Below are 27,596 nucleotides of genomic sequence, written 5' to 3'. Positions count from 1 at the left end.
ATTTATTGCTATTTATCATTCACATTGGTTGGTCATGTTTCACAGAAATGTAATATATTTACTGGGAAAAACAAGTTTTTAATTTGCAGCTCAAGATCACAGTTGTGCCACATTTTCTCTGTGATAGAAAAGTGTCAATGTTTGAAGTTCACCCCGATGAATCAGAGGCAAATATCCAGCCTTCATGATTGATTTGGAGGCGCATGATGTTGGATCTGAGGTGACGCTTTTCCTTGCAGTTTCTTTATGCCTTAATCTCTGCTATAAGAGTTTGACCTGTGGTGAGAACGGAACATTTCTCGAACGTGATCTCCTCCACTGTTCATAAAAGTGAGATGTTTGACGTCTTCCAGTTATGGGAACTGCAGATGTGGAAAGCCAAGGTGAATAATGAATGAAGCACCTTGACTGAAGGGCCATAAAAACTCATGGCAGCACCCGCCTCCTCCATCAAATCCTCAGATCAATGAACATGGGAATAAATTGACACCAATCTGGATATTTCTCATCCTTGTATCTGAATTATCATGAGACCAAGATGTCATGTAAAAAAAAAATTTATTCCATTTTGTCACAGAATGCAAAATCATTTTAATTAATCAGTTATTTATATATTAAACCTTTTAGAACAGAAAAAAACATCCTGACATCATACAACCTATCTGCACCATCGCTCTGGCTGATGTCAGCAGCCGCTCTCCATGACCAGTCACTCCCATACAACAGCCTGAGAAATGCAGTGCTACTGCATCGTAGCGAATTCAACCTGAGCTCCACATCCCTTCGATATCACGCATTAGTTAATGAGCTTCAGCTGCTGACTGCAGCTGCAGACCAGTAACTTACGCCGGACACTGGCTCAGACATCCCGCAGAAATAAATTAACCGACCGTGGAGGTCCTGGATTTAATGACCCTGTCAACTTAATGACAACATAGACAAAAAAAAATTGAAGAAAGGCTTTACTGAAAGCTACTGTAGGCACCGATTCCAGAATAAAGGGTTATGAGGCCTAATGAAGACAATTTGATTAAAAAAAACACATCAGTGATTAAAAAATCTCAATTATAAATAGCCATTAGTTAGGAATCAGAACCCTCCAAGCAATAATAAAAAGACTGCGACAGATTAAGAACCCAAAATTGTAAAAAACAAACCAAAAAGCTAACTGCACAGTAATAGTAATATGAATTGGCAGTAACCAGATGAACTGGTTAGTTCAACATCTGGAAAATACAAAACATACAAAAAAGAAAGAAAAATGGGAAAGTTCCTCCAGCAGACATTTAGATGACAGACATGCTGTAATGCACTTAGATGGAGTTCACCAAGCGGAGTAGGACCTGCTTGCAAAGTTGATCGTGAAGTAGCTCCAGACACTGGGTGGCAGACTGGCTTTAAAGCGTTCATCCTGCGGCTGAAGAGTCACAGGACGACGATGTAAATCGCTGCGGGAAAGGATCAGCTCGACGGCTGAAGTGAACATTTCCCTGTTTTTTTTTCCCATTTCTACATTCCCCCCATAACATTAAACCGTTAAACCAGCCGTTTTGTTGCACGTATGTCAGCCTCAGCCATGAGGTGGAAAAAACCCTCAAAGGCCAATGTAGTGTGAATGCTGAAGCTGCTAGCCAGCTGTGACAGGCATGTAGCGAGTGTAAACGGTTTACTGTGCGGGTTCAGTGAAGCTTTTTGACTGCTGCACTATGAACGGCATGAAAGACGGTCTGGCTTTAAAGGCTTCATCCATACTGTAAGTTTCAAAATGGGGGTTTAAGAGAAACATTCAGACACTAATGTTCGCTCTGGAACCACGTAGTGCAACTCCGAACCCCCCGCAACCTCCAACCTGACCGGCTGGTTTAATGCTTATCATCTTAACGCCATAAAAACGCACACCTTCAACGTGAGTCCAGGTGCTCAGAGTTGGATCGCTCTGAGATTTGATGTCTTAAAGTCCCTCTGGCTGAAAAGGAGCACAACATAGCCCTCACAAGAGTTACAGAAATATGTAACCTCACGTGGCGTGTTTGTGGTGATCCTTATGCGAGACACAGATGGCAATGTTTTTTCGTGAGAGGTCCATAGAAAAACTTTACAGTGGCCGCCATGTCCATTTTCCTCTGTGGCACAGTGAGCTCTGGTGGGCTTTCCGCAGTAAAGCAGCAGCAGCAGCAGCGCCGTCGCTACCTGGATACGTCGGGGATGAGTCTCTTAAACCAGCGGCCCACGGCCACGTCCACTCTCAGCACCAGCGTGACCCCGATCAGCAGGGACATGCTGCTCACCAGGAACCCTGAGGCCTCAAACATTAACCTGGAAGGAGAAAAAAAAATAATAAAAAAAAGAGGACTCCATAACGATGGCTGGGGGATGCACACGTTTAAACTACTCCAGCTTTTTCAAACGTTGATTGGAATACTGGGAATGACTAACACAATGGCGTGATGATGTAAATATGTATCTATTACAGTGGTCTTCCCTCATGTGCATTCACTGAGCAGCCCGGGTGTAGTGAGTGGTAGTTACATATCCCCCAAAAGCCTTTACTGTGAGTGAGTTCGTGTGAGCTGGAAAATCCATTCAGGCACTTACTTGGGTGCGAAAACCTTCCACACCATTAGGTGTCTCCTGAGGATAGCAGCTGCACAGACTGAAGCAAAGACCTGTGAAGAGATGCACGGACACTGACTGCAGTGAGGTGATGCCGATACACATGAAATGGTTGGACTGAACAAATTGGTTAATTGGTCGCAGGTGATAATTTGGTGACTGGAACAAAAGCGTGTCGTGGTTGTACCTGTGCTCCGAGGATAAAGAGGTAGCGCGTTGAGAGTTGTAGAAGAGCAGAGCTGAACTGCTGGGGGTTTTCTCTCAGTCTCATCTCCATCACAGCATCCTCCCCTTCTTCCCCACATGCTCTGCCTCCCCTGCCGCCACGTACCTCGCACACCAGAGGCCAGAACAGCAGCAAGGGACATCCCACTGTGGGCAATGAGACATGGACACAAATATGAATCTGCAGTTAGCTTCTTTGCTTCAGTTCATTTATTTACAGATTCTATTTGCTGTGATTCATGATAGCTCATTCTGTATTGTTTAAGTTTCTGGGGATCAACCATCAGGTTGACTTACTGTACACATTTATCATAACAAATTGAAGAGTAATTTTTGCTCAAAAACTGTTCTGAGCGCACATGTAGACGAGTTTGGACATGTGTGATGATGGCAGACATCCAGTTTCTCACTACTTGCCGAGCAGGAAGGCAAAAATATTCTAGTAAAATCTACCTGAAGGCCTGGTTCCATCCTCTGTGAACAACAGAGACTAACCTTTCAAAGCACCTGGACCAGCAACACACCTGCACCAAGCTGCTTGCTAAAGGCCCGACCACGTGTGAAGTCATTCCAGCCACTCCACGCAAGCAACACAGGCTGGATTTTCATCATTTAGCTCGGAATTGTGTGACCCAGGGACAATTTGACAGATTAATAGCATGGTGTGATGTAGAAATGATGCAGCCTCTCTCTACTGTTGACTCACCCGCTTTCAGGCAGCGGCTTAGCAAGATACTGTCCAGCTGGCCGGCAAACTGCCAAGAAAACTTTTTCCAACTATCTGAACAGTGAATGCGCAAAGATGGAAAATGAGGTAACGAGTACATCTCCACCACCGCAGACGTTTGGGGCGTCTGGAATGAAAGCTACAGGCACAGCGGCAGCATTTCAAAGCAGATGTTTAAAAAGTAACTGAAAAGTTACTTCTCACACTAACACATTACTTTCTGGTGGAAGTAGTCCACATTTAATGTTTCAATAAGTTACATTTATATGACTTATTGTATTATTATTATTATTTTGTTGCAAATAAACATGCATGAGCCTTGCTTCTCATCATGTAGTTAAAATAATACAGGCTTTTCAACTGTAAAACTGATTTTATAATGAAAATTTTGTTAAAATTATTATTAGTGCTGTATACATGGACAATCTCATATTTTTAAGGGTTAGTTTTTTTTAGTTAAATTCTATTTTATTTAAAATATTTTTGATCTTTTTCTATGTTTTACTGTGTATTCTAACATTTGTTTAGAACCTAACTTGTCTTTTGCAATCTGAATTATAATCCAACAGCTTAATTTCTCTAAAAGAACCATGATTTTTTTTGAAATCACACTAAACTCACTAATCCATTTCCTGCAGCTTCTCTGTTAATAACTACCTGCGAACAAGATGTGTGAGGCAAAAGTGTTGAGGATAACCAGTGCGGCGGGCAGGATGGTGCCTGTGTGTCCATCCGGGAATCCCACGAAGGCAGCGCCCCACTGGATGGAGGGGAAGGTGGGAAGGTGACCTGTGGCGTGAAAGAACTGGGTTGCAGCCAGAGACCAGAGCACGACTGGAGTCCAGGGCACATTGAAGCCACCTGAGGAAAACAAGCAGAGTTGGGTGAGCAGAGGGAAATCTTTGTGTCATAAGGGACAAACAAACCACACAAGAGAAGATGTGCAGTCTGAGAATCTCACCCGCGGATGTTCCGTGCAGGCCACTGAGGGTAGTGGATGAAGCGTGAATGTGCAACAGAGCTCCCATTTCAAGCAGCAGCAGGAGGAAAGACAGAGCCATGCCCTCTGGGTGCAGCAGCAGCAGACCAATTCCCAGCAGGCCACAGAACAGCAGCAAAGGGGCAGAGTAGACAGTTCCCAGTCCATAGGCCTCCACAGCGGGCCTGCTGCCCACCTCTCTGCCCCCGCTCAGCTCTCCATCGTCCAGGGAACGACGCATGCGCTGGTAGATCTGGGGAATGAGGTGGTGCAGCTCGGCCTGGGGACTGATGCCAGTGCTCGCTCGGTAGCGGGGAGGGGGTAGGGATGAACCTCTGGCTGTTGGTGCAGCCCTGGTCTTCACAAACACAGTGAGGGGGTCGAGCCAGATCAGGAGCAGCCCCAGTCCCAGGAGAAAGAAGGCGGCCCTGGGGAGGGCCAGCTGCGCCAGGCTGATCAGCTCTGCCAGATTCCTAAAGCTGTCCTCTGGAGTGGCACTAACAGCCCAGTGGAGGCCCAGGCACACAGACAGCAGTGGTAGGATCCAGCGGGCCGCAAACACTGTCCCACCTGAGGAATTGAGGTTACCATAGTGGCGGAGGCAGCGTCTCAGCAGGTACGTCCACAAGCCCAGGGAGCAGACAGAGAGGACGTAGTGGAGGTTCTTCAGCTGGGTGTCCTGCAACCGGGAAAGAGGCGAGAGGAACGGGGATGGCTGGCAGGAGCCCTGTTCTTCCCGACAGCCGTGGAAGGAGAGCGAGAGGTAGAGGCTGCCAACGAGAAGGCCCAAGCAGGCGAGGAGGGTGCTGCTTTCTTTCCTGACAGTCGATGGGGACAAGGCTGCGGAAGGCACGAGCCCTGCAGCCTTCAGAGGGTCGTGGCTGGGGGGTAGGAGCAGGCCGTCCCAGTTGAGATGGATGGGAATATAGAGAGCCAGAGAGAACACCAGAAAGGTCACTGCGCGGCCCTCTGCGATCACGTAGCTGTCTGAGAGCAGGGAGGCACAGCGGAGGAGTGGCACCAAGAGATGGGGGACGAGGAGGTGGCGTGGGGTCAGCCAGCTCGCACACTTTGGAACTTTAGATCCGTTCTTTGCCGGAGCAATGGTTCTGGATCGACGAGCTGTCCACAGAAAGAGGAGTTCAGAGCTGAGGGCAGAGGCTGCCAGGCACCACGCTACCTCCACGTAGCCCTGTGTGAGCAGCTGACCAGCAGCCACGCAACCCCCCGCCATCAGTGCTGTGACAACCGGGGCCTTCATTCCGGGGCCGTTCTCCCTGATCAGCACATGGGACAGCTCGGACAGGATGAAACACATCAAGCAGGCAAAAGTCAGAATGGCTAACCCTGCTGCCATCTTTAGAGGGTTGAATTTAGCCCAGGTGGCTCGGCAGGTGTCTCTGACAGAGGTGAGGTAGGCCTGCAGGGAGGCGGCCAGCTGTGGGGAGGGTGACCGGCCCTCTCTAACTGTGCTGAGGTACTCAGAGGAGAGGCGGGAGAATTCATCCTTCAGCTGAGAGAGGCTGTGTGGTGGGATGTCTTTGGCCATGCCAGAGTAAGTCTCTAGGAAACGGTGGACCTTCGGAAACAGAGCGGTCACAGAGGTGAAATTAAATACACAAAATCACTGATCATGCTCCAGGATATGTGAAGTCTGAAAAAAATGGTGCTTGACTGCTCCTGACTGAGCGGAGTACCTGTTTTGCATTGATCCACAGTGCCTCCAGCTGGCTGAGACCCCCAACTGCACCTTCTGTCTGCCCAGATGGGAATAAAGGCAAGAGCACCTGCCCAACATTACTGTATGGGATGGGAACTCCCAGCAGCAGGGCCAGGGTGGGCACCAGGTCTGTCTGAGGCACCACGTCGGGTTCACTCTACAAACATGAGAAAACAAACTACATTTCAGCACGGCTAAGACAAATACGTCTTAAAAGCAGCCGACTCTAGAGAATCTTGGGAAACGAACACACTCACAGAGCCATTAACTTGCAACTGCAATAAGCACGGACAAACCTACCCGAGATAAATGGGATTTCTGAGCAACTAACTGCACAAATTTCCCAAAGGCTGGTGTACACTATGAACTGCAAGCAGGTTCTGAATGAATGACGAAGCTAAATCAAGCCCATCACTGCAGGCGCATTTATTAGATTGGTGGATTTAATCGCTCCTTATCAAAAATAACTGATTTCTGAATAAGAGAATTTCCAATAAAACATCACGTCTAATAATCTCCCCTTTCTTTGTAGGCGCGCCATTTCTGTGCACTCATATAATCTGTGATTTTCCACAAAGTATTATGCAATGTTCCAATTACACTGCAATTATGAAAATCGGTGTTGAACTTCACCTTTCTAGTGTGAGCTCTACTTTCATCCCTGAAAAGGTGCAGACTGCCTGCCGGCATCAATTTAGTGCATTTGGAAATTGCACAGTTGACCATGAACCGAAATGCTCGTGCACTGAACGGTCCGATGGTTAATATTCATAACACAACAAACGCTCGACACTTGATTTGGCAAGATAAACACGATGTGAGCGGATATTTGCTGAGGAAATAAAGATAAACAGGCAAACAGTGAAGTAGTAAACAGTCACAGGGTTTTCTCTGCTTCCAAAGTGGCTCCTCTGTGGACTCAATCTGTTGTTTGACAGCATTTTATGTTCAGGTCCAGGAGTTAAAAGTTTCTTTCTGCCAGCCGTGAACGGAATATAAATGAGTTTTGTAAACTTTCAGCGGTCTGAAGCAGTGCTTTTCTCTCACTCTGCATTTCATTTACATCTTGTTAACATCTGTTACTGATTACTGGCATTTAGCAGAGACAGAACCGGAACTTTCAAGTTAATTGTGACAATCAGCAAAATCAGTCCAACTGAGCCGTTGGAAACTAACGAGGATCATTTAAAGGTTGCAGAACGCTGTCTTACATACTGTAGGTTGTATGAGTACTTGACCACAAAATAAAATGTTCTTCTGCACGACTTTCATCTCACCTCATGTTAAAACTGACTGTGAAAAAGGCGGCGACTCTACTGACCTGGGACGGCAGTGTGGGAAACAGAGGGGAGGGACTGTAGAGGAATATCGCTGCGTCTGTCTCCTTCTGACTTTCTCCACCGTGATCTCCGGTGTCGGTCATCCCGTGATCTCCCATCACCACCAAGAGGGTGTCATTCTCCAGACGGTCAATCACGGACCTGGAGGAAAAGGATGAATGTGGGTTCATTGCATGTGGATGTGTGAAAGGGTTTTGAGAATAGATGAATGAGGATTCCTGGAATTAAAAGCCATGATGGAGTTTGCTTTTAATGTGAAATTAATAGCAGTGCTAAAAACTGAGCCTTTCTATAGTTATTGTTAACAGTTGTACTCTCTAACAAAAATGTTATTGAGTGATGTGACAGTTCTACAGGTGCACTAATGCGGCACGTGATGGTGGCTGCAGCTGGTGAACGCGGAGAAACAAGCTCGCAGCAGCTGCAAGGCTGCCTGACCTGATGACTTCGTCCATCTGGGTGAGCTTGTCGGCCATGGCCGGGTGGTCTGGACCAAACCTGTGACCGCAGTGATCCACTCCAAGGAAATGAGCAACCAGGACATCCCAGTCATCCCCCACCACTGTCAAAACCAACAGCAAGTGACAGACGGAGAGATGTGAAGCACAAGCGCAATACAAGAAGACTAGGGAGCACAGAAGTGTGCCATTAACAGTAAGTCAGCTGCTTATGATCACAATACGATAGTCATATTTAGTAAATACATACTAGTTGTGTAGAGGTGCTGGAGGATCCCGTTGTCCACAGTGTGCAGATCTTTGACGTTGAAAGATGGGAAGGGCAGAGAGCGGTGGAACCTCTTAGGAAAAAGATTCTCCCAGGTGTCATCGCCCATGAACACCACTCGCTTGCCTGTGAGAGGACACGCACGTTTAGAATGAACAAAATCAGATGCTGGCATTCATTCACCGCAACACATTTTCACTTTAGTTTTAAAAGCGGGCTTGAACGAGTGTGACGTAGGCAGCACAAACACGTCTGTTTGGCTAATTAACTCTCTAGATGCTTCCACAAAATGTGAGATAACAGTAAAATCAGCAGTGCAGTGCCTCTAGTGTGCCCTCCCAGTGGAGAAAATGTGAAGAAGCGCACTCTATGGTGCCTTTCCAGTGGAGAAAACATGATACACCCAAATGCAGTGGGTGGCTTTTGTATTTTTCGCCCCTGCCCCTCAGACCCTGTGTTCAGAGTATGAGAGGACACATACTCATACAGATGGTGCCATGTGTCCCACAACAGAACAACGCAGTGTGTAAGTGTGCAACTACTCACCCACTTGCCCAAACTGGTGGATGAGATTGTCCTCCAAGATGGCACTGGATGCAAAGTTATTACCTACATCCACAAAGGTAGGCAAGGAGCCCGTGGTGAAGCCCTTGATCCTCTGCATGGTGGTCGTAGGCGGGTCAGCACGAAAAGGGTACAGGCGGCTGTGGGAAGGCCTGAATGACACCGTCTCATCCAGCACAGGCAGCTTGTTCTCATAAGGTCGGGGCGCCGTGTTGTTGCGGTCAAACCGGGCGAAGTCGATCTTGAGGGCGTCGATGATGAGGAGGACGGCCCTGCGGAATCGCGGCTGGGCGCGGCAGAAGTCTACTGGCTCCTCTCCGGGCTGCAGCACGTCTCCGCAGGAGCTGGTCCTGTTCACTTCCAGCCTCACCAGCAGGAAGCCACCCACGAACAGGTAGATGCCCACAAAGTACACCGCGCACATCCAGAGGAGCAGGGACAGCACCGGGAGCCCCTTCATCCTACACACACACACACACACACACACACACACACACACACACACACACACACACACACACACACACACACACACACAGGTGACAGCAGTACAGGTGAAATAACTCAGGCACACCTGTTCCACACTAAACTAAGAAGTCAAAGGAGCAGCTGTGGACAACACCAGCTACACGAGATGCTAACGCTAGTAACGTGTAACTTGACAGAGACGCCAAGTTCCGCTTAAACCAATAAAAACAGCACACACCGTTGAGGTGTGACAGGTAATATTAACTAGCTAACGTTCCGAGGAGGAGACGAGGAATGTTCGTAAATTAACACTGTTAGCCGCTGCTAGCTCGCCTCGCTCTTGTCACTGACCTTGTAAGTTAGCAGGGTTTTCGTCCTCTCTCGGCCGGAGGGCGGACGTGAATGTGTGCGTTAGCAACACGGGTACAGGTGTCTCAGGTAAACAGAGAACGACGCAACACCACGCTCACCTTCATTGGGACACCGGTAGAACGAGATTAGATGGCTGGTGACGGCAAGGAACTTCAGCGTGCGTGCAACCCGGCGGAAGGATGCGGCGGACGTTTTTCTATGTAACTCTTGTTGAGTTGCTCTTCTGCGCCCTGAACTCGGACTGCCAGGCACACTATCGCTCAAACAGTAGACAGAATAACGGAGACGCAATAAAACAAGAGAATAAAACGGAGTATTTTTCTGAAAATGACCAACTCTAATTCTCAGCCGGGTCCTAACAACACACACACACACACACACACACACACACACACACACACACACACACACACACACACACACACACACACACACACACACAACAAACAAAGGGCGTCAACTCATCAGTTGCTCTCCAAACGATCATCACAGACATATTTTTGCGATACACCTTTTATAAGTTGAATGCTTTAGGGAAATCAGTTTAATTTAACATGCAATAAAATACTATGCAAATAAACTACATGCCTCAAGCTGTTAGCGCGTCCATGCCGTCTATAAGGCAAACCAGAGGGCTCAAATAGGTTCATGGCGAAAGGCGGGAGGACGCAAAGGTGTGATTCTGCCACAAGGAAGCAAAGACTCGTTCATATTCTGTCGATTGTAATCTTATAATGATGCGTTATGGCCTTTTTAGTCTTCTCACTTACAGCCAAACATTCAGAGCATTTTATAAATCCTTTCCTTTGGCAAATGATCACAAGCTGTTGAATTCTGGCACTTTCTTTCTCCCCATCATGTTGTATGCAATGAACCAGGGAATATTTGTACCAACCTCTACTCATTTAAAATCATAATGGCACACACAGACCCTGTTAACCAACATTTTTTTTTTTTTATTATCTTCAGGTCATTTAACATTGCTGAACCCCAACAGTGGTCCAAAACACTTCATCAGCAGTCACATTACATTTGAAGAAGCTTCTTCGAACAGAATCATATATTTTTAAACAAGTGCTTCACGACATCCCATTCCAAAGCATCGTATTCGTACTGAAGTCTCAACTGCTCTCATTTTTGCATTATTTTTTCATTAAGCTGTGAGCATCGGTGAAGCCTATGAAATGACAAACTTGCTGTCTTTGCAGAGGACTGTGAATTGTAATAAATATATCCCATTAGACATAAGAATACAAAGAGGACAGAAACATTTGTTCCTAGGGCTGACTTTGTATGCCAACTAGTCATCAAGAGGGTGGTGTTTCTGAATAATGTGACAAAAGGACATCAACAAGACTATTTCTAAAGCAAATAATAGACCAGGTTTTTAGGGAGAGATCTAACAGGGGACAAATTGTGAATTAACTACATTTTGGGAAACTCCAGCCAGACGTTCCATGGAGCAAATCAAAGTTGCTGGTCCCAGTGATGCTGAAGAATTGTCAGTGATGCCTGTAAACGAGGCACATGAAAGCAGATGGCTCACCTGAGCTAACTGTGTTAAACATGAATACAAACGAACCCACAGAACCTAACCAGAGAGGCCAGCCCTGAAAAACAGGCTGAAAAAAGACACTGAACATGATCAGATGTTAACTTAAACTTTGAAGTAGAGCAGTTGAGTTCAAAACCTTAACATCCAACTCTATCAGCGTTTATGCAATAGTAAATACCTCAACAGATGCGATGCACACAAGGCATTTCTCACGACGAATTATGCTAATAAATCATATGATACACAATATCCAGGGCTTATTTTTGCATCCAGTGGCCGCAGTTGCTAATAAATCCCAAAACCTGCCATCAATTTCTCAATTTTCCTGCCAAAGTCACTGGTAAGAACATGTCTGGCTGAAGGCTGGTGTTAATTTGACAATCTGACAATAACTCAGCATGAACAATCGTCAGCGAAGACTAAAAATCCTCTTGCAAAACGTGATTTTCCGAGAACTCCAAGGCAAAACATCCCAGGAGTTGATAAACCTTTTTCTACTGCCGCGCCAGTGGGAGGTACGTGAACTGAGCCCACACAGCGATGCCTTGGAGCCCCAGTGACTCAAACACAAACTGCTTCTTCTGGTTCTGTCATTGTTCTGCTTTGAGTCCATTCCCTGAGTCCTCTGCTACTGAGACGATGTGGACTGGTTCACAAGCTCCTCGCTGTTCTCCTCCGTGGCCTCCGGTGCCGCTTTTGTGCTCGTCTTCGCCAACGTGCCGTAAATGGTCATGGCCTGAGTGCAAGAAAACAGGACGGGGAACAATCACAGTTGCGACAGAGGACAACAACAGCAACAAAGACACTTAATCTGGTGGCTATTCACGTATAATTTCAAGAGAGACATACCTGTGTGACCATTCCGCTGATGTCGCCGGTATTAGAGGGCAGAAGTATGGTGTTGGACTCCTTGGCTAGTTTGGAGAAAGCGGACACGTACTGCTCGGCCACACTCAGCGAGGCTGCTGCATTTCCATTCTGTACAATGCACAGAAAAAACGATCAGCGTGAAGTGCAATCTCTAATCTACTTTCACAAACAAGATTGTGATCACGGCGATCTGAAGATGTCTTCACCTGCTCAGTCAGGGCCTCCGACAGCAGACGGATAGCCTTAGCTTTCGCCTCTGCTTTGGCCAACACTGCTTGGGCCTCACCTGGAAGGAACACAGTGCTCGATTAGCAGCATCTAACTTGTGTAATCATCTGAAGTATGCCAGTTTACTACACAAACACCACAGAGAAAAAAAACGACTCAACCGGCTCTCTAAGTGCACCCACCAACCGCTTGATTGATCAGCTCTGCTTTTTCACCCTCCGAGGCCAGAATCTGAGCTTGTTTATGACCCTCTGCGACATTAATGGCCGCTTCCCTCGTCCCTTCAGACTCCAGCACTGTGGCTCTTTTCTTGCGTTCGGCCTCCACCTGCGCAGAGTGAATAAAAACGTGTGTTAAAACTTTTTTCTGGGAGTGATATGTCTCTCTCTATCTTGGCCACAGTCTCAACACTAAAGCTCTGAATTTTATAGCGGCTTTAGGTTTGTTTCAACAGTTAAAACGACCAGAATTCAGGGAAATTGCATTTATTGCTGAAGGCATACAATGAGAATAAAGCCCCTTATGTCAGACAGATTTACTGACATAAGAATGAGGTAACCTTCTCAGGTGTCTACAGTAATCTTACTCAGAACGGCAATATATTCATTCTGTTGGCCCCACCTGCATCTGCATGGACTCTTTGACACGAGGTGGAACGTGTATGTCTTTGATTTCATATCGGAGGCAACGGATTCCCCAGTCGTCTGATGCTTGGTTGATGGCATGGACGATGTTGGAATTGAGGGACTCCCTTTCCTGAAAAATGAAAAAGAAAAAAGAAACAGAGATTCGAACATGAGACAACTTTCATTACAAGCCTGCAGAACAACAGCAGCTCCAGCAGCAGTCATTACCCTGAACACTTTGTCCAGTGTGAGCTTGCCCAGTTCTGAGCGCATGGTGGTCTGTGCCAGCTGCGTGACGGCATATTCTGGATCCTCAACACCGTAACTGGCCTGGGAACAAACACAACTGGTCAAGACAGACAATCGTTCCAGCATTTCAGGCACTTCTGATGCTTTACAACATACCTTAAAAGGGTCTAAGATCCTTAAATAAAGCACCCCATCAATCTGTAGAGTTACATTATCTGTAAAAACAATGGTCACGCATTTAAAATATACCAGATGTCTGTTACATTATGGCACAAACACTTATATTATTCCTCAAGAATTTGACACTTCACATACCTAAAGACACCGCAGACTGCTCCGGGACATCAATGACAATCTCCTTGAGGCTCTGCACGTAGCGAATTCGGTCAAGTAAAGGTATGAGGAAGTTTAAACCCTGAAAGAGATAGAGGGTTATTTTATTTTTGTCTTATTCCCACTCAAAGTATGTGACACTCATGCTCTGTGATCAGGGATCTTCTGAAAATAAAAAGGTGATACCGGCTCTAAGATCCGGTGGAAGCGACCCATTCTCTCCACCACCCAGGCTTCCTGTTGGGGCACAAACAGTACCACAGTGTTCATGGGCAGGCTGGACGCCCATCGCTGCTGTGCCGGTGTAACCCACAACCTGGGCACGGTCCGCTGGGTTTGCTACAGAGACGCACAGTTACAACAACACGGCATCAGGTTGATGATTATTTAAAAATCTAGCCTTAACACATGCTTGACAAACCCAAGTCCTGGCTGCAAAAATGATGTGTATAATCAAAGAGGATAGGGCTGCAATTGATGATTTAAAATGTAGAACAGCAGAAAAATGTCACATTGGAGAAGCTGCAGCCAGCTAATATTTCGGCAAGTTAGGAGGAATCACCCCAGCTCGAGCAGAAGTATAACACAACCGTAGATTAGGGAAGAAATAATAATCCCACAGCCTTATTCTAAACCACAAAACTGAAACTGAAACTGAAATCAACGAAGGAAATAGTAATTCAGAACCACTTTCACATTTGTTTCTTATTTTTAATTTAGCCGATTCGCTCAGTATATATATTTATTTAAAATACAGTTTGTGTCCATGCATGATGCCTTACATGAGTGGACTACTTGGCACAACGCTTACTTGTGGCCACAAGTTTGTTAAGCTATATTAACTCAGCTATACATTGAGTAAAGACAAATAGCGTAAGGATTTAACATCGCCAATAGTTCACTTTCTCCCCAGAATGAATGGTGAGTCAGTCAGTCAGTGGCCAGCTAAAAAAAATGGTACGTCTCAGTGACTTTTCCTTTACTATTAACACGGATGCACCGATGACACTTTACGAACAGTCAGCAGGTTGGCTCGAGCTAACAGGAAATACATGATGAGAACGTTTCATTTACCTGCAGGAAAGCCCCGCCGGTCCGACACAGCGTCCGCAACATCGTTCCGACAACGTCCTGTGATTGTATAAAGAAGATTCAGCTTCGTAAACTGGACCTTAACTAAACTCTGCACTCATATGCGTGACCCTTGCCGAGCAGGAAACGAAAGTTACATCAGAGGTGCAACGGTGACTAACTCCGGGTGCTACAAGGACGAATGGCTGGTGGTTCCGCTAGCACAACAATAGTATCTACAACTACTACCTACTACTGCTATTTAATTCAATTCAGTTCAATGTATTTAATAATTTAATTTAATTTAATTTAATTTAATTTAATTTAATTTAATTTAATTTAATTTAATTTAATTTAATTTAATTTAATTAATTTAATTAATTTAATTAATTTTACTTGATCCTGAAACAAAACTATTAAATACACACATTTCTTGTTCAATCAAACCCCTAAATGTCCCATATTTGATCAGAAGGGGGAAAGGTCAAAGAATGAGAAGGAGAAAATAATGATTTGTGTAAAAGTGGTTGTAGAAATTGGTTTCTGCAGACCTCACGAACACAAACGCAGATGTCAGTAAAGACAACAGCAGTATAATAACCATGTGGGTCATCTGCACCTATGTACCTCCAATATGCCCTCTGTTACTTAACTTTTTGTCTATTATCTATTCCCTCCATCAAATGATTCAACAGGTCGGCTACCTCAGGTCCAATGTAATGACATACTACATACACAGGGCGGCGCTGTTGGCGTTGTCTCAGCCCTGCTGCAGTCGTATCATCTAGCTCCCCATACTCAGATTTACTACTTTCTAACTTCTCATTGTTTGGGTCTGGGCTTCTGCCATGGTTGTTTAAAAGACATCTGTGAATGTAGCACACGGAGTGTCAGCCAATGTTTGTTTTGTAGGTGCACAGAAAAAAAGTCCACTAAGGCAGAGGTCAATTGTTGTGGCGAGGACCAAATAGATAACGGACATCTGAGGATTACATACAAGTCCAGGATGTCTTTTTGCAATTTATCGTTGATTACTCGGTGGGCTGCCTTTCTGTAAAGGTCTTTGCGATGAAGGGGTTGAAAAACTTGATCTGACGGACAATCTCCAAAAATCCACAGGTGTTTTGTCCTCTTTGAAACAGTGTGGGTCACCTGTTTCTTCCTCCAACCTCTCCCTTCACGCGATTGGTCAGATTCTCTCTTTCTAAGCAGCTCCGCCTTCCAGCGCTCTGCTGTATCCTCATTGGACACGTCAGACGCCAGTAACAGGTGCCTGGACCCCTCCTCCTCCCCCTCCGTCTTTCAGGTTGTTGGTCAGTCTGAAAAGCTGTGATGAGAGTTGTGATAATGGCGTGGCGGTGGCGGGGGGCTGTCGCTCTCTGCCCGAGTCCAGCATCAGAAAACCACCTGTAAACACCTAGTCTGAGCTCAGAAGCTGTTTGAAAAGTCATTTAATGGACGTTACGATGATTCCGGACTGAGTAAATCTCCGCTGAGAGCCCACTCCACAAACTGTGAAACTACTGGACTGACGCTTTGCCATGTCGTTACTGTGTGTCAGAGGTAAGTTTTACTTTTTACTTTTTTAAATTTATTTATACGGTTTAAACGACACAAGAGTTGGTTTTAACGTCCGTTTGTTGAATTCCATCTGATAACGTCAAGTAAAAATCTTACAGAACAGGTTCTGTGGCAGGAGGCAACCCCCCTCAGGGAGTTAACGTTCACTAGCAAAGTGGCTAGTTCATTTATCCTGTCGTGATTTTCCGCTTTTTGGAAACCAGACTGTTCTCAAGCACCATGAAAAACACTGAAAACAGGTTGTTTGAGGTTATTTCCCGAACTAGGATACCTGCCATACCAGCTGTTTGAGCGTCACACAACCAACCTGTGCTGTGTGCTGAGTTTGAGATGTCACCAAAGAAAAAAAAAACAAAAAAAAACAGCCATGAGTTTAAATCACTGTCAGGGTTGATGATGACTTTTAACAAATTACAAAGTCTGAGGGGTGTTTCAGGTCGACTCACAAAGATATGACCAGGAGAAAAGCATGTCTTTCAATTAAACTGGTGCAGGGGCCCTGTTTGGACTGGGTTCCTCTGGGGCCTCACTGTCGAATTCAATGGAGGACTGAATGGCTGAGCTTTTACTTGTGTATATGGACAGTATTGTAATCATCATGTTATCACCCCCCCACCCCCCCCACCCCCCAAAAAAAGAACCCAATAGCAATCTAATAATTGACATCTCTTCTTCTCATGGACACATTTCCAGATCGAAAACAAGACCAAGGCAAATCAGACTGGTTTGGGTTAACACAAAATAGAAGTTGGAGGAAAATCTGCGCCTGCTCAAGCATCCTTTACAGCCGCAAAGCACATTATGCAATATCCTATTCAGTGGCAACGAGACCAATGGCCAGCAATTTGATCCAGGGCTGCCAGGAGGAGGGGGGAAAAAACAGAATCATATTCAGCACGATCAAAACCTCAAAACCTTTCCTTTTAACCACACACGTATGCACACCTGTAATGACAGAACCTCCCGTGTCAAACACTTGCAACGCTCTTCTTTTAACATGTGTATTTCTTTAGAAATTCGTCTGTATCTCTACCATCCTCAAGATGCAAATCAAACAGAGATTTTTTTTACATTTGACGTAGAAAATTGGGGAACAGGTGGAAAGTGTGTATCACAGGATGATCTCTTTGTGTAGTGACCTGAAGTATGGGCAGCAGACACCCATGCAGTCGTGTTCTCTGTGATACATGGAGCAACGATATGCTGACCACAAAACATGAACACATCAGATCGAAATGTTGCGGCTCTTTTAAAATGAAAATGCTTTTTCAAAGACACTGACAAGCGTATTAGCAGTGTATTTCTACACTGTCAGTCACATGTCTGATCGGTGGTAGTCCTTGCTGAGGTAGTTTGAGTATCATCTGTCACAGTGCACTTGATGAGCTGCCAGCATCTGAAAGTCCTGTTGTGACGAAGAGCTACACTTCCTAAAATATCCTGAACATTTCTGAAAATCCCTGTATGTAAATCCCCCGTCTGGTATATCCTGCTTTGTTTAATCATTTTCATTTGGGAGTTGAAAGCTCCAAGTTGTGGCTCTGTGTAGTTCTTATTTTGCTTTTTATGCCTTGCATGTATGAGTACTGACAGTATTCTATCCCATCTGTCCCATCTTTTGAATTTTTGATTGGAAATACTGTTTGGACTTCAGCTGTCCTGTCTCGCCACAGACACGGTTAATTGTGTTCAAATAATCTTCAGATACCTCCACTCGTGCATGTTTACATAATCAAACAAACACCTTCTGTCATGATCATTAGCATTAACTCATCCTGCTTGTGTGTATGCATGCCTTCTGCTGGTGTTTCTGTTAGATTTAACTGCTTAGCTCGCTGGTTAATTTGCAGAGCCAGTTAGCTAGGAGCTGGGTAGCTAATAGATATTTTGCAATGAAGCTGGCAACTTGCGTGCAAGTACTGTGAGAAGTGGTAAACTACTACTCTGTGTCTTTTTTAAGCAAATCAGTCTTCAGGGTTTTCCATAGGGAAGGTTAGTGCAGGTGGTCAGCGCTGCTGTCTGACCTGCAGGGCAGTGCTGTTTTCTAACACACCTTATTGTCAGTGATCGGGCTGTTTGTCTCTTTGTCAGGTTTTCTTTTTTTCCCAGCATTGCAACATGCTGCTCTGATGAAGTGCTGTGAAACATACAATGTGATCAATCTGACTGTTAAAACATTCAGTTTACTCATTAGATACGTGGCCATTGCTGTGTAATGTGGTGCCACGGCTCATTTTCCCTGATTAAAAACATAATTTCTTGTCAGAGGAAGTGCTCTTTATTTCAGATTAGGCGTGGTGCCTCCTCTAGAAAATGCTTCAGGAAACCTCAGTGTTTGTGTTGACTATTAGAAAGTTATGCAACTGACCAATGATATCCCATTAAGGATGGCCAATATCAGGTCATCCTGTTATTACTATCTCACAAAAAGAAACTATCCTGGTTATTGTCATCTTGCGGCAGGAAACAACTTTTGGATGTGGAGGGAACATAAAATCCATAAAACAGTCAGATTAAATGCTGTCTGATACTCCTAAAAAACGTGTTTTTCTGTAAAAGCTGAATACAATAAACCTCAGACACGAGTCTGCAATCAATACATAAAGCTGGGAGAGAGAAAGGCTCCTGGCAGGGAAAAGGTCACAAAGAGGGCCACTTTCTTTACAAAGTTCAGCCCAATATGCTTTGGCAATCAAGACTTACTGTATTAAATGGGCCTTTCACTACAGAGCTCGCACACTGTCCATTTATTGATAACTGTTATGCTGAATGTAAGCTGGTAGGAGTAAAGCGGCCCATAGATAACAAAGAAAAGGGTGCTGAGGCGGGGGCACTGTGATTAGCTGATGTTGTGACTCATCCCCCGATAGCTCAGCTTGACAGCTTTTCTTATTTATTACTCGTCGAGATGCTTCATCTCCATGGCGATGTCTTTTACACAACAGATAAGTGGTTGCCCTCACAAGTGGACATGTGGGGGATCCTCCTGCTGTGGATCAGGACAGGGCTGAGTGGACACATGGCTCACATGGACCCCGTGATGCTGCTTGGGGTCTTTGAGGTGCACAGATGCTGTGTCAGACACGTGATCGGTTCATAGAATATGTAGTGTTTTAGCCGGGATAAACAGATTTTTCCTTTTTCCTGAGGCAACAGCAGGAAAGAGGCTTTTGTGGTGATGGCTGGTTTTGGTTAAGGGACTCGCATGGCCCACAGACGGAGTTGATGGCAATATCTTTTTGTTGTCCATCACCTAGTGTTTCGTGCAGTTCCTTGATGGAGGGCAGCTCACAATGATCAATGACAACAAGCTGCTTAGACTGGACAATGTCCTGGACTTTGTTGTTGGAATATGACCAAGTGGTGCTTGACCAAATTGTACTGTTGAAGGTGTTGTTGTTGTTGATGTGGAACATTGAAGCAATGAACGCAATTAGGCTTTCTAAATATCAGGTAGATAAATGTGGGTTAGTCTTCGGTCTGTGTAAGTGACACATTGGACTTGATATCAGGTGATATGCAGATGACAAAAAACAGCCAATCCAAATATTTGAGATGCAGGAATAACAACTTTTTGTCATGGATTAAGTTCTATTGATCATTGCAGCACTAATTATAAATAGAAAAACTACTCTGCTGCATCAGATTTAATTGTTTGTCACTGGTGAATTGGCTCCATGCTTGAAACGTTTGCCCCTTGGTTTTATTGCTGACTGAACAGTGTCCACACAGGATGTTGAGCTTGTTTCATGCATCATCACACCTTTTGTTCGCTGAGTCTTCTGTTGACATGCGCTCAAATTTATTTTACTCCTTCACTGACAACAATGATGCAGCAGTCCTTTGGCAAGGCACACTGTCCGGTCATTCGAGCCATCAATTAAGAGCACAGTCACAAAAACTGCATTGCTAGTGATCAGTACTGCCTCAGCGCTGTCTGCTTAGTGCCTGCTTTCTTGACTTTGCGGTGGACTGATAGGTCAAGAGATGTAGGACTAGAAATCATTTAATAAAGGATGAGAAACAGAGGCCCTGCAGGACTGAAAACAGCAGAACTGGCTGAGTGTAGTGAGCAGCAGAGCAGTAGAATTATGAGGGAAAGAGGCAGAGAGAGACGGAGGGAGAGCGCTTAGAGATTGAGGGAGTAATCCCCTGGCCATCTGTTGCTCTCTCTCCCTCTCTCTTTCCCTCTTACACTGGCTCCACCTGATCAGATCCAACAACCAGCACAAAGCGGAAGTACACCACAGTAGATGCTCATGTCACTTCCTGTTCCTACATTCCTGATTTCTGCCTGACCTTCCTCTGATGGTGTCCTTGTATTTTGGACACTTTTTGTCAGTTTACTGAAAGGCCCTCCTTTCTTAATATGAAGGACTGGAGTCCCCTGTGAACAAACAGCATTCTGAGTTAGAGATCAGGATTTAAAATGAAGGTTGTACATAAATGTTTAATTATCTTTTCTTAGATCTTTTTTCCATATAGTTTTTGTCTGAAGGGCTATTTCTGAATGTATGTTAATCCACTACATGTGTAAAGTTGAACCAAGAAAGAGTGTCCCAGAATCAGCTGTGGCCAAAACATGCACCTGAAAAAGAAGTAGGTTGGTAGGGTAATTGTGCGACTAGCCCTTGTAAGCAGTGAGCTAAATGGCCTCTCAGGCCATGGAGTGCCCAGGGCAGAAAATGATAAGCATCAGTTTCCACTGTAATGCCCCCATGGTTTATTGCCCTCAGCTCTGTGAACCACAGCCCTAAATAACATCATGCAAATTAGTACATAAGGCCACTGTGTTAGCTCGTTCACTCTAACAACAAAGCCTTTGTGGAGAGCCAAAACAAAATTCACACTGCTGGATTTTCCACATTTCCACTGCTCCACCTCTAACTGAGCTCTGTGCAAGACAGGAAACAGGAAAAAGAAGTGATAAGTTAGCTTCCCCCCCCCCCCCGCTTTGTTCTAATAAAGCAATTTTTCCCATTGTTAAACTGAAAGACAACACTGAGAAAAAAGAAGGGAAACTGTGGGTTTTATGAGTTGTACTCCTTTTTTTCTCGATGTTTGTGACTAAAATTGGGGGAATCACTGCTGTGGTTTAATTCACGTAATCAACAGCCATGTTTCAGACCGAACGGGGGAAATAAATCAATGCTTCTTTCTCCCACACAGTTGGTTTAATGTGCACAGAGAGAAGACAGGGGATGTTGCATGAAAATATGAAAGCGTCATTTGTGCCTCCATCATCCCGTCCTGCCCATCTGCCATCTCAGGCTTCAGAGGTTTAGTAGGTTACATGCCTGAACACATAACCCTGCCACAGCAATCACAATTAATCCCCTCCAAAGCGCTTCACAATCCCATAAACGTTATTGTATAGATGCATCACAGGGCTAGAGATGGCAGATCTGAAAATAAACCAAGACACCCACCAGCAAGCCCCCCCCCCAAAAATATTTTTTATTGCGGTTTTATGAAGTAGCTACTGGAGCCCGATATTCTCTTTCTTTGTGTGTGTGTGTGTGTGTGTGTGTGTGTGTGTGTGTGTGTGTGTGTGTGTGTGTGTGTGTGTGTGTGTGTGTGTGTGTGTGTGTGTGTGTGTGTGTGTGTGTGTTACCTCGCATCCATCTGCCCTGGTCCACTTTTACAATTGGTTTTTGTGTGTTTGTTTACCAGCTGTTCTGTTTTGTGATACAGCTGTCTAGGCTTATGCTTCTTGATTATATTAAAGATGGTATTGGTCAGCTCTCATAAAATGCTTGTTTCTTTATATTACATCTTCATAGCGTGATCACAAATATTCCAATACAATGGATATAGCTGTCAGGGTCTCTTTCTCTAGGAACTTCCCAAATCCATTTGAAGTGACATACAAAGAACAAATGAAGAAACTTGATGTAAGAGCAAAGATTATCATGGAAATCTAATTATTTCACTTCTAAGCTGTGGCATAGGTTAGGATTATTGTTCCAGAGGGTTTTTCTCGATGGGTCGCATTTGTATAAAAATAGATTGTATATTAGGAGATTAAATAAAGATTAGTTCTTCAGTGGCAGTTAATAGGGCTGGGCGATGTCTACCAAATTGACATGGGAGGGCTGTGTTATGGGCTTCTCCTATAAAGGTACTACAGTTATAATCCTTGATGGGGTTAACCAACTGTGAAGTTCATGAGAGGGATTTGCACATATTCATAGAAGTAGAGTTACATCCAGTAACTACTATTTTCTCTAATGAGAAATCACATGTGAAAATGGAAAACGTACCTGCATTTGACGCCTGGCAGATATTAATTTCAGACCCTGTCTGTGCGTGGAAGTGTGTGTGTCCTGGTGTTGGTGCAGCTGGGCTGGGGGGTCACTTTTAAATCTTGATGTTATGATGGTAGAGGGCTCAGTAGTTGATGACTGTCAGCCGCAGGTGATGAACGATGCCCAACCCTCACAGTTAATATGGAAGAGTAAAGGTAAAAAAGTAATGGGGGAATGGAAATGAGGTAGTTTGCATAATGATATCACCAGGGATGACATTGTGTTTTGTTCCATCATGCGTCCTCACAGTCCGACAAGGGGACACATTTTTGTTTTTTAATGACATTCTGAGCGAATTAAACAAATAGCTCATCTGTTCTGATCGAGCTGCACGTGAAGTGTTCCTGCTCTTATGGACAACAACATCGTGAGGCCGTCAGTGTGTCTGTGTGATTCAGCTGTCACGAGTCATCGGCTCGAGGCTCTCACCTCTGCATATAAATGAATTTGTCAGGCTTCAGTAACATGAGATCCGGTCCATTTTTCAATACTCATGCCTAGATTTGTTTCCATTTCTGACATAGGTTTCTTTACTGGTTCACCAGTGTACTGTGTTTTATTTACTATATTTCTTTTTCCATAACTTACAAAGTCCTGTTGAAGAATTACTTCACATTTGAGTAGATTTCAAATAAGCTGACTTAAAATTGTTTTCCAATTAGTCTAATCATTGTTTTTGTTTTGTGTTACAGTGAAAAAAGCCAAGCTCCAAGGACCCCCAGGTGAGTACCCTTTTTACCTTCAGTCCGGTCAGCTACTCTCCCATCATCCATCTGAAGAACAGGAAGGTGGAAAGCTGCAGATCATGTTCAGAGCATAGTCTACGGGTCCCGTGGGATTGTTAATGTTGTTTTAACCTGCACTCATTTTCTTATGTAGGTTAATCAGCCAAATTCTGGCAAGTCACTGAATGCTCGGGTTGATTTCACGTTACGTAATCCCACGTCCTTCTGTGCCCGGCCGTGCACAGGTGAGCTTAGATCGGTGGCTGCTAAGTCCAAATCCCCACCTCCTCCACCTAAACAAATCCCTCCAGTGTTCAGCCTCACGCCTTCCTTTAAGCCCTGTGACATTTCTGGCAAGAGCAGGCAGCAGCATGGGCAGCAAGTCACCGCGGCTTTGTATCTGTAGGTGACATTTTACTCTTATTCTCAGTCCCTGACTGACCCCATGTCCGTTGAAGATACTAAAGTTAATTATCCAGCATTTTTCTGGATTTGTTCAGGATGTATTATTCTTGGTCCCTCCTCTTCACGTTTTTTTTTTTTCTCCTTTTGTTGAGGCGTCTGCATTGTGTGACAAGCAGCTCTGTTGCACTGAGATATTGGTTTTAGATTGTCAGCCGCTGTAGTTTGTCTGAGCCCTCCTCCCTCCCCCGGGCCACACCACATGTGACACCTGTCCCAGAGCAAACATCAGGGATAATTCAGTTAAGCCTGTCGTCTTCCTCAGGCGAAATGTAAACATAAGTCACTTTTTTTTTCTTTCTTGCTACGGGCCAAAGAAAGATTTGTCAAGCGCAGTCCTGCATGAGATTTAGAACAGCAAAGGTTATGTTCACACTGTAGATGATTGTAAATATTCATTTGTTTGTGACAGTAGAGTGGAGTTAAATGAGCACTGCGAGAGGCGAGTCTGGGGCTGCCTTGTTTCAGCGCTTTTATTTTAACATTTATTAGAGCATTAGTTAAATTACTTGAGGCCAGCACGCTACATCATACAAGTGTTTTCATCTTATATTTGTTTGCTGTGCTTCTGTCTGACAGAAATCAGCAGAATCTCTAATCAAATTTGGCTTCAAAGGAGCAACAAAAGACTGGGAAACAGGTTGATTGGTAACAGGTGATAGTATCATGAGGTACGAAAGGGTATGAAAGGGGCATCCTCGAAAAGCTGTCATTCACAAGCGAGGATGGAGCGAGATTCACCACTTTGTGAACACATGACTATATAAAGGATGTTACTACATGGGTTCAGGACACGGCATGAAACTGTTGTCAGTAAACAGGTTGTTGACAAATGATTAGATTTTGTTTTATTGACATTTTAAACAGCATCCCAACTTTTTTGAAATCAGGGTTGTCGTAATAATCAACTCTTTTTTTTTCCCTACACATTTTTGCTCTCCGATTTCATCTCCTTTTTAAGCCACAAAAAGTCTTGAGGTGACAGATTACCGTCTTGCTGCAGTGGGGCTGAAGTGGCTCTCCATCTTGTTAGGCAACAATACAACTGATTGTGCATAAAAGCTGCATATTCTATTGTGTAGCTCTGCACTTAATCTCCTCTTACCCTATTGTAAAGGCATGTTGAGATCACATTCTTTGGCCATTATGTCACCATAATGATAAATGACTTATTTGACTTTTTTCCTCTCTGCTCATGATAACACTAACTTGCTTTGCATGGGGAGGGAGATGAGTGATTTATTGGAAGAAGCCGCAAAGTTTACAGAAGGCTGGTCTAGGATGTGTGTTGGCGTTGTGCTTTCACCACACCTTCACATAGACAGCGTCATATGAAGTTGTTTATGGAGAATACTGTGCATGTACTGAGGGTGACCTTGGAACGGCCAGTGGCTAACTGTCGGACTTTCCGCTGATTGCCACAGGAAACTGGGGCTTGATAAAGGCTGCGCTTTGGTAGATTTGTGTGTGAGTGTGAGTGTGAGTGTGAGTGTGTGTGTGTGTGTGTGTGTGTGTGTGTGTGTGTGTGTGTGTGTGTGTGTGTGTGTGTGTGTGTCTATAATCCCTGAGTGTATGCCTGCCCGCACATTTCCTGAATTTGGATGAATTTTCATGCTTTTTTTTCCAACAGCACTCAACAGTTCTTAAGTGTCCAGAATACAGAGTGTTCGGTTCAGGTCAGTGTAGTGGAGTACTGTAGATGGAGAAACTTCTCAAGAGGTGGTTGCAGCAATGGTAGAAAATGCTCCAATAGGTTTATGTCTTCTGCTGCATGCAATATTGACGAGTGGTCTCAATTTGAAATGTCAGCCTTCCAACTCCCTGCCTTTCCTTGACTAATTTATTGAAAAAACTCATCATCAGTCAATAATAGATGAAGACAGTCGACCGAGGGACTCAGGGGTGAGTGGGTGGTTCACAGGCAGGAACAGCGGGGACTGTTTCAAACATTCCCCTTTCCGATTTTGTGGCATGCCAGCACAGTCTTGTCTGTACCTATCCTGCTTCCTGTGCTTTGCTTAAAACAGCTATTACCACGTTGGCAGGTTCCTTTCATCTGTGGCTTTATTATCTATGTTCTCTAAATTGATTTGCATTGTGGATTGAATCTTTTCTTAGGTGAATTGTTAGGTGAGTTTCCTGTTTAAAAAGTTGGTTTAATATTAACTATCACTGTCATCGCTGGTGATAAGACCTCTATTGTGACCAAAAATGTTTTTTGTTTTCTCTTTTCTATGTTATAGGTGAAAACAATGTCTTGGCATTAGCCTGGTAAATCCAGTATCAGTCAGGCTTTACTGTGCAGGCATATACTTGTTGTTTTTCCCGGCAGTTATTGCTGCTTCTTCCTCAACACTGCAGATGGTATCAGCCATAGGCAGCACCTGCTCTAAAGGGCCCACAGCCACTAAGTGGCTCTTATCTAATCCATACATCCTCTTCCCTTATCTCATCTTCTTCTATTCACAGGAGCCAGCCCAAATGTGGCACAAGGCATGGGCTATCTAATTAGGGAAAGGCTTGAGCATCCCCCAGGCTCCTTTTACAGTAATGCCTGTGTTTTGTTGCTGCTGTCCTCCTGAGACTAATTAGGTCTACATCGTGTCACTCATGCTACTTGCAGGATGGACAGTGCTTTCAGACAGGGTCAGGTCAGGGTGGGTCACTGGGTGCTTTCAGCTCAGCTTTTTGTTTTGTGGCCTAATTCAATCTTTATTTATGTTGTGTGTCAGTGGAATGTTGTCAGACTCCACCTGTGTCAACTGTTATTTGTCTCATTGTGTCAAGAGCCGCGTTTACTTAATCTGGCTGCCGTGTTACTGGCTATGTGCAGAGCAAATGTTTCAATATGTTGCTGAGGTAACCAGGAAAATCTTTGTTTAGTGTAGTCAGGTGATCAGTCTGTGAAGGAGCAGCTGATGCCTTGCTTTTTTTTCTCATCGACCAAACGGTGGACTGTGCGGTGCGCGCATGTGTCTGTTTGTTAATGGGGGCCAATACTCTGACAGCAACTGACATTCAGTTTTTCAGGGTTAGTATCACAAAAGGTTATTAATATGAACATAATATACATGTTGTATGCTGACTGTATGTATGCAAACTTATGTTTTATTTATTTATCTTATAGTTTTATGTTATTTTCGTTATCAGTTTTATTAGGTATAGGCTCTGATTTTACCATATTTTATTGTGTATTTGACAGCCTTTTGTTACTGTGGTTGTGATGTTTAAATGACCGTTCAAGTAATTTATTAGTCAATTAAAATGAAATGAATCAACAACCACTTTGATAATCAGTTAATTGTTAGTCATTTTTCATTGCATTGCACACATAGGTTTCAAAAAAGACATGAGTGTAGGGCAGGTCATTATGGTGATGTGCTTTTGGTTCCTAGTTTATAAGGTACACTTAAACTGATGCAGTCTAATATTAAAGCCTTGCAAAAAATCAATGTTTTAAAGAGATATTAATTCAACTTCATGTTTATTTTGGAGGATGTAGTTTGTTAAATTGCACTGGGTTATGCTGAGAGGGTTTCTAATATTAAGGTTACCCTCATTGGTATTAAAGGTTTGGAGACTTATTTACTAACTTGCTACAACTTATTAAAACCAAGGTCCCTTTAATTTGTGTGGATGTATTGGGCTGCTGTGAGCAATCTTGCAAATCAGTGAGTATGACTACATCAGTTTGATGGAGGATTAGCCAAAAACCGGATTCCCCATTTGGTTGTGACATCTATATACAGTTTCACAATTGAATTTTATGAAAATGTTCTAAATCTTTACAATATGAAGTTACATATCACATGATCCATATTGCCCATCCTTTTCGCTCATACAGCCCATACTCA

At 44.3% G+C, this 27,596-nt stretch overlaps 3 protein-coding genes across 6 annotated transcripts in view; 1 reads left to right on the top strand and 2 right to left on the bottom strand.

The window, feature by feature from the left end:
• Nucleotides 1–540: 540 nt before the first annotated feature.
• pigo (phosphatidylinositol glycan anchor biosynthesis, class O) lies at nucleotides 541–9,915 on the bottom strand. 2 transcript variants are annotated; one of them, XM_070988835.1, is made up of 11 exons: nucleotides 9,833–9,915; nucleotides 8,877–9,355; nucleotides 8,313–8,456; nucleotides 8,043–8,166; nucleotides 7,586–7,745; nucleotides 6,242–6,421; nucleotides 4,527–6,123; nucleotides 4,223–4,426; nucleotides 2,801–2,985; nucleotides 2,596–2,666; nucleotides 541–2,316 (listed from the first exon to the last, which is right to left on the bottom strand). In XM_070988835.1, exons 2-11 carry the CDS (start codon nucleotides 9,352–9,354, stop codon nucleotides 2,187–2,189), a joined length of 3,273 nt encoding a protein of 1,090 aa, XP_070844936.1. In that variant the 5' UTR covers nucleotide 9,355; nucleotides 9,833–9,915; the 3' UTR covers nucleotides 541–2,186. The 2 variants fall into 2 exon arrangements, with proteins under 2 accessions (XP_070844936.1, XP_070844935.1); XM_070988834.1 differs by having other exon boundaries at nucleotides 9,714–9,904.
• A 755-nt stretch (nucleotides 9,916–10,670) lies between these two features.
• stoml2 (stomatin (EPB72)-like 2) lies at nucleotides 10,671–14,845 on the bottom strand. Its single transcript, XM_070989693.1, has 10 exons — nucleotides 14,670–14,845; nucleotides 13,782–13,934; nucleotides 13,578–13,677; nucleotides 13,419–13,477; nucleotides 13,242–13,343; nucleotides 13,009–13,143; nucleotides 12,570–12,714; nucleotides 12,366–12,445; nucleotides 12,139–12,267; nucleotides 10,671–12,025 (listed from the first exon to the last, which is right to left on the bottom strand). The coding sequence occupies exons 1-10, from the start codon at nucleotides 14,709–14,711 to the stop codon at nucleotides 11,918–11,920; spliced, it is 1,053 nt and encodes a 350-aa protein (XP_070845794.1). The 5' UTR covers nucleotides 14,712–14,845; the 3' UTR covers nucleotides 10,671–11,917.
• Nucleotides 14,846–16,014: 1,169 nt separating this feature from the next.
• LOC139349182 (protein unc-13 homolog B-like) overlaps nucleotides 16,015–27,596 on the top strand; it is a 60,059-nt gene continuing 48,477 nt past the window's right edge. For all 3 annotated transcript variants that reach the window (XM_070989756.1, XM_070989755.1, XM_070989754.1), the window contains exons 1-2: nucleotides 16,015–16,229; nucleotides 23,248–23,277. In XM_070989756.1, coding sequence (XP_070845857.1) covers nucleotides 16,208–16,229; nucleotides 23,248–23,277 — 52 coding nt within the window. In that variant the 5' untranslated portion in view covers nucleotides 16,015–16,207. The remainder of the gene's footprint in view (nucleotides 16,230–23,247; nucleotides 23,278–27,596) is intronic.

Source organism: Chaetodon trifascialis, chromosome 20 (genome assembly GCF_039877785.1).
Source record: "Chaetodon trifascialis isolate fChaTrf1 chromosome 20, fChaTrf1.hap1, whole genome shotgun sequence".
NCBI lineage: Eukaryota > Metazoa > Chordata > Actinopteri > Chaetodontiformes > Chaetodontidae > Chaetodon > Chaetodon trifascialis.
The sequence above is the reverse complement of the archived record's forward strand: the minus strand, read 5'-3'. Positions and strand labels throughout refer to the sequence as shown.

Coding starts and splice junctions, on each gene's coding strand:
- pigo (XM_070988835.1), bottom strand. CDS start 9,354: ATGAAGGGGCTCCCGGTGCTGTCCCTGCTCCTCTGGATGTGCGCGGTG. Junction 6,124..6,241: donor TGTGGATCAATGCAAAACAG/GTACTCCGCTCA, acceptor CTGTTTCCGAAG/GTCCACCGTTTCCTAGAGAC. Junction 2,667..2,800: donor TCTTTATCCTCGGAGCACAG/GTACAACCACGA, acceptor ATCTCTTCACAG/GTCTTTGCTTCAGTCTGTGC.
- stoml2 (XM_070989693.1), bottom strand. CDS start 14,711: ATGTTGCGGACGCTGTGTCGGACCGGCGGGGCTTTCCTGCAG. Junction 13,344..13,418: donor GGATCTTAGACCCTTTTAAG/GTATGTTGTAAA, acceptor GTTTGTTCCCAG/GCCAGTTACGGTGTTGAGGA. Junction 12,446..12,569: donor GCTGATCAATCAAGCGGTTG/GTGGGTGCACTT, acceptor TGTTCCTTCCAG/GTGAGGCCCAAGCAGTGTTG.